Genomic DNA, 11,675 nt, shown 5'->3' with positions numbered 1-11,675 from the left:
TTCCAAACAATAAGTTAAAAGTTGTGCATAAACTCTTGAATTCAATAAGCTACCCACAAAGGTGGCTACACAATTAGACTTAAAAGAAAGCATGAGCTATAACAAGGTATTAAACAAAATCCTAGTCATACTTAAAATATGGATCTACATGTGTGTATCTCCGCATCAGCTCAACCATGGATGTAGTGAAATTGGCTAACATCTGGCATTCTTCATGAGACTTAACCTGAGAAACAATCCCATGAATGACCAACTTCTTCAGGTTGGGGCAACGCTTAAGCAGACCCTCAACCCAGTGGGAGAAAAGATCATTGATCACAGTCCAGCCAAGCTCCAAGACAACAACACTCTCCAGATAGGAAGAGCCTTGTAAACCATAGTGAAGCACTCCATCTCTCACATCATAACTCAGTGATAAATGGCTCAGGTAGGGAAAGCAAGTCGCAATTGTTTCCAAATCCACAACCTCATCCTCATCGTCAAACATCACATCCCAAAGACGAAGCCTCTTCAAATTCGACGATCTTGAAATCATTTGGTAAAACTTTGGCCATATAATAGTGAAGTTGCTGATATCCACAGTCTCAAGATTCTCAACTGTCTCACCAATATCAAGATGTATAACACTAACATCATCAATCTTAAAATGCTTCAAGGTCCCCTTGCCAATGAGTTCAAAAAACTCGAGTGCACAATCTTTCAAGTGCAAGCACTCAAGCCCATCAGCCTCCAATAAAAACTTGTCCAAACTGATTGCTTCTACATACACACTCTTCAGCGTCAAACTACTCAATTCAACGGTCACCTGTGCATCAGACATTGCAATCTCAGGATTGACAAGTTCCAAAGCTTCAATCTTTGGACACGCAAACACCAAAAGATTTAGATCCAACGCAGATATACTGACATAACTCAAGGAAAGAGATTTCAAACAAGGGAACCGCTGATAATTAGGCTCAACCCCCACAATGGAATTATGAGCCAGATCCAGTATTTCCAGCTTGTGCCTGCCACATATTTCAAGAATGTTAACATTAGGCGTAGTCTTGACATTATAATGCAATTGCCTGAGAGTTTCCCTGGTGTACAAGAGCCAAGCAGTAACGGTGGAAGCCGAGAATTCATCCACATCTTCCATCAAAATGGATAGGGCCTGCAACCCAGAGCTCTGGAAAATGGTTTGTGTGATCAAAATCTCGAGGCGGGTAGTCGTCAAATCCCGGTAAATGGGCCAATCTTTGGAGCTGAAGGAGAGTGTATGAAGGTGCTTGCAGCACGCTTGTCGCCATTTCCTGCATGTTGCAGAAGCTATCACCACATCTCTTGCAGCCCTCAAGTGTGACAGAATGTTCCCAATCACTTCAACAGGAAGCTGGTCCATTATGCTGCAATTTCCAACTTGCAAACCCCTCACAACGCTATATCTATCAACAACTTTCTCGTGTGTTGTTTTGACAACAAACAAACAACAACAACAGGAAGAAAATAAAAGCAAGCAAACAAAAAAAGAAAAAACACAGCTTTTAAATCCTTCAATTCAATTAAAAGAGCGATTTTGGAAGTACCCTAAAAAATTACGCCAGAATCTTGAATAGATTTCACCAGATGCAAATGCTCAACATCTCTCATCAACTTCTCTTCTCACTGGATCAACTTGCAACAGAAATCACGAAAATTAGGAAAGTAAATAATCAAGATTTAAGATTTAATCAAGCAGGTAAAAGTGGGATTTGGGGAATTAGAATTTAGGATCAAAATTGAAATTAATTAAAACAACAAAAACAACAATAACAATAACAATAACAATTTATTGGAAAAAAATAGAAAGTGGTAGTATGAGATAGAGAAAGTGGGTTGTTTATTTACCTAGAAAATAAGGAATAAGGAATAACGAAATGAGGATTATTGTTGAATGATATTTGATTATAGAGAGAGATCGGGGGCCAAGTTTTGCAGGAGAAGAGAATAATCAGTGGTGAAATCTCAAACCAAAGTTCGTTCCTTCCTTTGAGTTTGATTTAGGATTTGCTAAGATTTGATTCAAGCGCGTTACAGACAGAGACTCTCTGGCTAGAGTTCTGGCAATTGTATCCTTTTAATTCTATGGATTGATAAAATATTAATTATACTTTATTAATTAAATATTAGTATTAATTTATTACTATATTTAATGCTATTTATTGTTGAATAAATTAGGTGTAACGTAAGTGATACTTCTTTCCTTCCATTATAATTATAATATTAATACAATTTTTCATATTATATTTAATGTTTTTTTATCCGATAATTATTATGAAATGAAAAAAAATATTGATAGTGTTTTAAAATTATTTAAATTTATTTTATTTTAGTTGATAATTTTGACTTTATGCTTTATTTTAAAAAAAATTAATTATATATTTTGAAAGGAACCTCTCTTCCTTTTTTCTTTTTATTTTTGGTATTATTTGAATTCGACATACATCCAATGCAAGATACCCCGCAACATCAGTGTTCAAGACGACATCATATGATAACCTTGGTTTCCCACTTCCAAACAGCTACGGTTTTTTTTGTCTCGTTTACTTTTGAGTTTTGATGCATTTTTTAAAAATCAGTGCTACTACTGTTCTTTAGTAGTGAAAATTGTGATATCTAATGGATTGGATGAGGCTGGCATATTGGACTATTCAATCATGTAAGTTGAGTAATTTTTTATTGAGTAAAAAGATTCTTCTGCATAAGAGAATTATACAACACATGTATATCTAAATAAGTGATTAATTATGTATATAAATATGATTTATTTTATTTTATAAGTAATTAAAATAAATAAATATAATTATTAATATGATTAATGGTGTCATAAAATTATGAATCATCATATGTGATTAACTATATATCTCTTTCTCTTTTTGAAATAGTGATTAACTATATGTCTAGATATGATTAATTTTGTTTATAATTGATTAATAATGTCATAGAATTATTAATCACGTCAATGTGATTAACTGAATGTGTACATATGGTTAACTTTATTTCACAAATGTTTAATAGTAGTGTGAAATTATTATTCATTGTCTTAATATAAGTGATACTAAGGTATTCTCATATATATATATAAGTATGAAGTTTGAGACTTGCTAACATAACGAAGAATAAAATTAAACAAGTTAAAAAATTGTAATAAAAGGCATGTAAAATTAAATATTTTAAATTTTAAAAAAATCTAATAATAATAATAATAATAATAATAATAATAATAATAATAATAATAATAATTAATGATCCAACTTCATCCATTCGATTCAATGATTAAATTGATGACCCCAATCTGGATGAACTACTAAACGATTTGGTTGAACTAATAGGATCAAAATTATTTATTTTAAAAAATACAAAAATTAATGAAAATATAAAAAAAACACACAAAATTTAAATCAATAATCTAAAATTTATTTAGTAGATCAACTAGTGACCCACTAGCTTGACTAATGATCCATCAATGTAGTGTCTTGGTCGAATCAACCATCCATCCAATTTTAAAAATTATAGTTTTCATGTCCAAATTAATTGAGTGGTTACATATGAATTTGTTTAGTTCTACAAAGATTTTGTGAGCCTTGGTGGAGAAAAATATGGACTAGTTTCTATTGATGACTATTTTAAATATATGCCAATTTTTTTACCATTTAGAGATAATTTTTTTCTCGAAATGATCAAATGGAAACATTTTTTGAATTAATTCTTATATAGGAGTAAATCATAAAAATAATTATAACTCTACAACTAAAAGTCATAAATCTTTATAGGACTTCTACACAGAAGTTGTAAAAGTAGTTATGACTTTGTAAGTCGTATAAAGATTTACGATTTCTGATTACTAAGTCATAATTATTTTTATGATTTATTTTTAAATGAGAATTAATTCAAAAATTGTCTCTATTTGATAATTTTGAAAAAAAAAATTACCCCAAATGGTAAAAAAGCCTACACACGGGTATACTTTATAGCCCACAAAAGAGTTTTCCAAAGTAGCTTTATTCAAGTGTTTAGTTAAAGAATTTTCTAAAAGATCGATTTGCAAAAATGTTTTTAACCAACACATTTTAAGTCTCAGTCGTGTGTTTCTGTGTGTTTTACAGTGTAGGTGTGTATATATAAGTGTTTTGGATGGTAGCATGCTCGATAGTTTTCCAATGTTGATCATTTTCTGTGGCCATGAAAGCCATGTTGGGAATTGATGGTAGGAGAGTGAGTCACACTAATTCATATACCAATGGAACGTGAGGCCATGTTGGTTTTAGAGGTAAACTTTAATGGTTTGAAGTTGAGACGGGTGATCAAATGTCGGGCACATGCGTGATACGAGTTGATGAGGTGTTGGGGGTGAGTAGACAGATTAGTTGTAGGCCGAATTGATTAGGTTTGAGTTATAGACTAACTAGGGTTAGGTCATGTTTTCAACAAAAAAAGGTTTAGTATTTTTTTTAAAAAAAAGGTTGTTGATAAAATTATTATTTTGTATTACACATATAAGTTTAAAATTATCTCCAATTATAATTATATATAGGCCTAAAATAAACTCAGACTATAGTTAAAGACTATTTTGTTGTTAAAATGTTTTCCTTTTATATGGTTGATTTTGCTACCATTGTTTATCTCACAATTTTTATTTAATAAAAGCATTACTGACCTATAGATATATGTTTACCTTTATATTTTTTGAGTTATAAATTATATATGTAAATAGGTGTATTTGTATTTTTTTTAACTATCATACTTAAGCCCTTTGATTCTTTGATAAAACCTCCACATATCTCACAAGTTCATTGATCCATAAAAAAAAAAAAAAACATTTCTTCCTTTTAATTATTTTTTTGAAACAAATAGTAAATTTTAATAGTTCGCTATTATATTTTTCCTTTCAATTTTGTTCCATTTTATTTCTATAGAAATAAAACAAAATTTCACTCTCAACTCTCGAGCTTTATTTCACCATTTAAACCTTTCGGGTATTCATAAAAATTAGTAACCTTTTTGTCTTTGCTTTACTGTCATACAAAATATGTAAAATAGAGCTCAAAGTATAAACAAAATACACTCAATGAGTGTAGTAGCCGAACATGTTAAGTTTGTAAAAGAAATTTGAGTTCGATCATGTAAAATACACTCTTGGATATAAATGAAGAGTAAATATGATTAAGTCTTGTACATAACTAGCTGGTCTAAAAAACTAAAGTGATATATTACTGAAGAGTTTAAGATATTATGATGATATCAAATAAAAAAATATATAAACAAAATACACAAGTGTTAAGCAAAATATTATGAAAAAGAAAATACAATATGGTTCAAATTGGCTCACCCATTCTAATCAAAGTTAAATCACTTAATTAAGTTCAAAAGTCAAAACATCCTTAATATAAATACTTACTTTGATGTATAGTAATAAGTGTTGTTATATTGCATCTGATCCTTTTTATAAGACTCAATTATCTAATTCATCAAAATTAAAGAAAATGATTAATTTAATTGATAATAATAAATTTATCTTAAATTTATATATATTTTTTAAATTTTATGTTGTTAATACTCTTCTCTCTTCTAATTATTTGTCAATATATTTTCTCTCTTCTTTTAATTAGGGACATGTTAGTCTAAAAATAATTAATGTGAGTGATATTATAGATTTGCTAATAAATATCATTTTAAATTTGAATCTTATAAATAAAAAGAATGAAAGTAAAAATTATTAATTACTTACAACAATTAACTTAAACTCTCTCATATATATATATATATATATATATATATATATATATATATGAATTAATTTACTTTAATTATTTTAAAATTTTCCGTCCCTAAAACTCTGTCAAATCAAAATGAATTCAACCTTAATTAATAACAAAGCATTTTTAAAAATGTTGATTTTTCATATTCATGATCAATATTTTTTTTTCCTTTTATACATATCATGAATTTACAAATCTGTAGAATATTTCTTTTATTAGATTTCATTTATTTTATGCTACAGCATGGATACGATTCTTGCTTCATATAAAAGTATGGATACGATTCTCATTTGAGAAAAACAAATAGGATTGAAGATTTAAAAATAAAAATATTGAGTCTAGAATTAAAAATATCTTAAAAATACATGAAATTCAAGTAAATCATATCATAACAAATAATTTAAAATTTCAAATATTAAATTAAATTAAAACATATATTTAAAAATAATAGTTATGTCATTTTTTTTAAATAATAAACATATCAAAATCATGTTTTAACATTTTTCTCAACCGTTATATCATAAAATATTTTAAACTAATTATATCATGTTTTTTTAATTTAAACAGATAAAATGCTTATATTTTATCTAAGTAATAGAAACATTAAAAAAAACAATTTTATTTTTTTGACAGAAAATCTAGATAACAAGAGATCTTCCTATGATCCTACCATCTAAAATTAAGTTTTAGTATGTAGAACCATTTTTTCATACATTTTCATCAAATTTTGTTTGATCTTGTGTTCACAACAACTTGTGTGTTTGTAATGTAAGCATTTGTATGATTTGACTAAGCCAGTTGGAAAATCGCTGCATCCGGCTTCACCACCTGCATCTATGGCAAGCCCCGCCATCTCTTTCTCCTTCTTCTTCTTCTTCTTCTTCTTCTCTGCGCCACTCTTGAATTTTCTTCATCTTCACCCTCCAATCACCTCTACGATGTTGGAGAACTTGTCCCATTGTTTGTCAACAAAGTGGGACCCTTCAACAACCCCAGGTTCCATAATTTTCCTCACTTTTTTTTGGTGAAGTTTTCCTCATGTTTATGTTCATTCACTTTCTGTTTACACAATTTCTCTGTGGCAGTGAGACATATGAATACTATGATTTTCCATTCTGCACCCCAGGTTAGTAGTAGTCACTCTTGGTCTTAGGTTTAAGGTTTAATGAATCTCATCATGTTGTTGAGAAATAGAATTAAATTATCGTTGGATTGGAATTTGGAACCACTTTGATTGTGAAAAAAAAAAGGTTATGTTTTTCACAGACCCAATTGTCAGAAAGAAAGAGTCCCTTGGGGAAGTTCTCAATGGTGACCGTTTGAGCAATGCTTTGTACGAGTTCAAGTTCCGGGTGGACAAGATTGATGAGACCTTGTGCCAAAATAAGCTTACAATTGATCAAGTTGCAACCTTTAAGTGAGCTATAAACCGTGACTTTTACTTCCAGTTTTACCTGGATGATCTTCCATTCTGGGGGTTCATTGGGAAACTTGAAGAGGATGGGTGGACTCCTGGTGGAGGAGAACCAAATTATTACCTTTTTACACATGTTCAATTTGATGTTCTTTACAATGGGAACTGGATCGTGCAAGTAAATGCATTTGGCGATCCAAATCGCGCTGTGGATATTACTAAAGATGTTGGTGTTGATGTTAAGTTCACTTATTATGTTATCTGGAATGCCACTAAAGTACGTTTTGAGAACAGGATGGACAGATACTCAAGAGCTTCGTTGATGCCTGCCCACCGGCAAGTTCATTGGTTCTCGTTCATTAACTCAATTGTCGTCATTTTGCTTTTGATTGGTTTGCTTGCCCTGCTTTATATACGGTATCTGAGGAGTGATTTGAAAAAGTAACTTTCTTTATTCATAATTCTATAAGAGCTGAATATAATCAGGCTGTCTTTATTTGTTAGCCTAACAGTTTTTCATTTACAATTTAGGTATTCTAATGCAACTGAAGAAGATAAGGAGGTTGGTTGGAAGTCCCTCCAACACGGCGATGTATTCAGACCTCCTCCAAACTCATCCTTACTTTTTGCTGTTGTGGGAACTGGTTCCCAATTGCTATCTTGTAAGCTACTTTTGTAGTCAATATTCCCTGATCCTCTCCCCAAAAGCCATGTACTAAGCCTCTAGTCTTTACATGGCAATGTCATGACTAAAATATATGAAGGGGTGTGATGTATAGCTTCATCTTTGCATCAACGGATCAACCAACCTAGGTTTTTATTTAAATCCTTTAGCAAGCTGAATCTAGACTATCAAGTGATAGCATAGGCCAAAAGCATTCTCTTAACACTTGATTTCTGTTTTCCCTGGTTTGATCTCGGGGTTATGTTTATGATGTGGATCACACTTCCTTCTGATTCTTTGTATAATAATCTTTAAACTAAACTTAGGTAGACTCTGTTTATTTGTTGTGTTATGAAATCAATACTGTAGAGGTTATCAGGGAGCTTTGCTTATGCAACCTTTCATAGATAGTTTTCTTTTTCTACCATTTTTCTTGCAACCTATCTTCTAACTAAATACATCTCAGCAATGTACATAGTTTATTTTTAATAATTGTACACCACGATTCAACCAAAATTCAAAGTCATTTTTTTTATTGTGAGTAGGCTGTCTCTGTTCTATTCTCACTCGAGATCTCTGTCCATATAGAATGCATGTTAAAATTAGTTCCTGGCTTCCTGAAATAGAAGTCAGTGTTCATTGTGTTAATCACTGTTCATTTGTGTTAATGTTAGAAAAAAATAATTACAATTAGTCGGCTTATAATTTTGTTTCTCTTTTGATATAAAGTGACATGTCCTTTTTCTTTCAGGCTCTGTGTCTTGCTGTTTCTAGCACTTATTGGCACCCTCTATCCCTACAATCATGGAGGACTGTTAAATTGCCTTGTCTTGTTGTATGCTCTGGCATCTGTTTTTGCTGGGTACACTGCAGCATCCTTCCATGGCCAGTTTGCTGAGAATGGATGGGTAATTCTTTACATAATTCCACGAGAGAAAAAAAAATGTTTCACTTTTAATGTTATTTTTATCTACCTATAAATATAGAAAGTATTAAAAAAATGTAATAAATGGGATGAATATTTTTTATGAAAGTATAAAAGAAAGTTTAGACTTAACTTATCTGATTTGATACATAAAATATAACAAGTAAGATAAACATTTTTTTTTATTGAAACAAGTAGAAAAATTTATTAGATTTACGGATAGACTTTATTTTTACTAAAGACTTGATGGGACAATTTAGGACAATTCATTCCATTGACCTGATTCAATGTTTTTTAATATTATTAAGTCGATATCTCACATTCTTAATATTTTTCTTATGAGTAAATATAAAGATTTTGATAATACTTTCTACATGCAAAACAATAATAACGATGAAATTGGTCTTATACGAAATAGGATGTCACCACAAGTGAATGAAAATATATGAAAGTGGTATTCTAAGTTTTTGAATATTTAACATATACACTTTAAGGTTATACTTAACATTTAACAAAGACGAGCATCCGATTTTTCAATAACATTTTAGTAGAAGATCTTGAGTTGAGATATTGAGCTCAAGACCTGGGATCTCCAGCATGGAAGATGAAATCTTTTATAAGATCTTCTACAAGACACCTTAAGATCCTCACCATTCTAAAAAAAAAGTTTTATATTGTCTCTCTCCCTAAGATTGTGAAGGGAAGCAACAGAAATGAAAAAAGAAGAGGGGAAGAAGATGAAGAGGAGAATGAACTAAAAAAGCCAGATCAAACAATAAACAACAACAACAGATCACAGTTGAAAAACAAGAAAATAAACAATCCGTTGAAAAAGTAATAAAATGCAAGACCAAATAAAAAATAAAAATGGTATCTTGCCGCACGACGCAAAGGGGGACGCGCCGCAGAGGGGGAGGGTGGTGGCATTGCGCACCGTGGAGGGGGACCCTGGTGGCACCGTTGGCTTCACAGAGGTGGAGGTTGGTGCTCCACGCAGAGGTGGAGGGTGAGGGAGGGGCGGAGGGGAAGGGGCATGAACGAGGAAAATGGGAAGGGAAGAGAGGGGAGGGGACTGCGTGGCCGAGAGGCTGTGCGAAGAAGTGAAAAAAAAAGTAAGGAGAGGGTGAGGGTGAGTGTTGGTTGGTGAGTTGAGATTAAAAAATTTTAAAAAATGAACGTTATTTTAAAATAAAGTTTGCTCTCCAACTGAATCAATTGAGAACATTGATGATCATATTTTGCACTCCAACTGAATCAATTGAGAACATTGGTGATCATATTTTGCACACCAATTCTCCTTATTATTCATTATTTCTCAATCTCTTATTTACAATCTCAATCTCTTGCTTTAATTTTATTTTTAATGGATCCAAATTAGTATAACGGACAAATTTATTATAATTATTTACAAAATTACCAAATTCTTCATTTGAACAAGAATTCTCAAAAATCCTCTTCCATTTTTTTCTACTTGCCACCACCACCATCAATTAATTTTTTGCAAAATAATTAATTCCCTTTCATTGAAAATTCTCCAAATCCTCCTTCGTTTTTTCCTTACTTGTCACCACCACCACTAATGAATTCTATGCAAAATTAACAATCTCTTTCCACGGAAATTCTCAAAGTTCTCAAACTTTTTCTTCAATGCCACAAAACTATTCCATGTTTCGTAAGCCTCCCAATAGTTCTAATGGTCCACAAACTCCTTCCAATGATGACCTTGAAACGCAATTTCCTAAATTTTCTACTTAAATTGAGTTAGAAAACATCACACTAGTGGATTCTTGCCAATCATACCCTAATTTCGTTCGAAGACTATCATTTACAAACGCTTGGATTCTTGCCAGCCAAATTGAGCTGCTTAACACCAATTGTCACACGATCCGCAAGGTTTTGTGACGTTTTGGAGGGAAATGTGAAAAATATTCAAAAGGAGGGCAAAAGGGTCACTTTTGGGACATTTTTCAGCCCCTAGGCCCACTAGGAAGCTTAGGGATGAAGTAACCAGCTTGCCTAAGTGAGCAAGGTTACTTCTGGAGGAAGCAAGCAGCTGTGCAACCTCCACCCCTCATTTCCTATAAATAAGCATGAGGGGGGTTGAGGAGAAGGGGCCAACACCTGAAATCAAGAGGTTTTCAGTGAAATTAGTGAGAAAGGGGAGAAAAAAGAAGAAAAAACAAGGCTGAGGCGCTTCCGTAATGTTTTCGTAACGTGATCGTTCTTTGTTCGTTCTTCATTTGTCGACCGGTTAATTTTTACTTGTGAAGTTGTGAATTCATTCTATACACCCTTAGGGGTCCACTCTTGCTTTCTGCATCTTCATCTTCATTTTTCTACAATCAGTGATCTCATTTCCTTGTGTAAAGCGAGTTTCGACCGATTAATTGTGTCGTAATCTCACTTAATCATTGTAAGATAAAAATTCAACCGATCGTTTGTGCTGTAACCTCAGTTAATCATTCAAAAATAGAGTTTCAACAGGTCATTTACTTTGCAAGCCCTTTTTTAATGAGTTTGGAAGTAATCAAGTGAAACTAAAGCTAAAATCAACTCATAATCAAGCTTTTATCCACACAAAAAATCGCTTAAATCCATTCAAAGGTCCAATGCCTTGACGGTTTTTTTTATTATTGGTTAAACTGAACCTTTTAAAAGTCTAAAATCAACCCTACGCGCAACTTTCTTGCTTTCAAAGAACTATGTAGGTCTGAGTTCCTCATTGCAATTGAGGATACGTAGGAGCAAGAGTCGTGCTCTTGTCAACCCCAAAAAGATAAAAAAACATAAAAAAGGGAAAATGAAATAAGATTTGAAGTCATGATTTTGCACATTAAATTAAAGGTTGTCGTCCCTTGTGATGGACGCGTAGGGTGCTAATACCTTCCTCACACG

At 31.9% G+C, this 11,675-nt stretch overlaps 1 protein-coding gene and 1 pseudogene across 2 annotated transcripts; one reads left to right on the top strand and one right to left on the bottom strand.

Annotated features, from left to right (window-relative positions):
* Positions 1 to 2,091, bottom strand: LOC100786847 (F-box/LRR-repeat protein At1g67190). 2 transcript variants are annotated; one of them, XM_014764124.3, is made up of 3 exons: positions 1,867 to 2,091; positions 1,566 to 1,653; positions 1 to 1,385 (listed from the first exon to the last, which is right to left on the bottom strand). In XM_014764124.3, exon 3 carries the CDS (start codon positions 1,379 to 1,381, stop codon positions 122 to 124), a length of 1,260 nt encoding a protein of 419 aa, XP_014619610.1. In that variant the 5' UTR covers positions 1,382 to 1,385; positions 1,566 to 1,653; positions 1,867 to 2,091; the 3' UTR covers positions 1 to 121. The 2 variants fall into 2 exon arrangements, with proteins under 2 accessions (XP_014619610.1, XP_014619611.1); XM_014764125.3 differs by having other exon boundaries at positions 1,566 to 1,644.
* A 2,109-nt stretch (positions 2,092 to 4,200) lies between these two features.
* On the top strand, positions 4,201 to 8,912 carry LOC100783678 (transmembrane 9 superfamily member 5-like; annotated as a pseudogene).
* Positions 8,913 to 11,675: the final 2,763 nt, after the last annotated feature.

The sequence above is a fragment of the Glycine max genome, chromosome 11, assembly GCF_000004515.6.
Source record: "Glycine max cultivar Williams 82 chromosome 11, Glycine_max_v4.0, whole genome shotgun sequence".
NCBI classification, from domain to species: Eukaryota; Viridiplantae; Streptophyta; class Magnoliopsida; order Fabales; family Fabaceae; genus Glycine; species Glycine max.
Note: the sequence above shows the minus strand (reverse complement) of the source record. Positions and strands in the feature narration are given on the sequence as shown.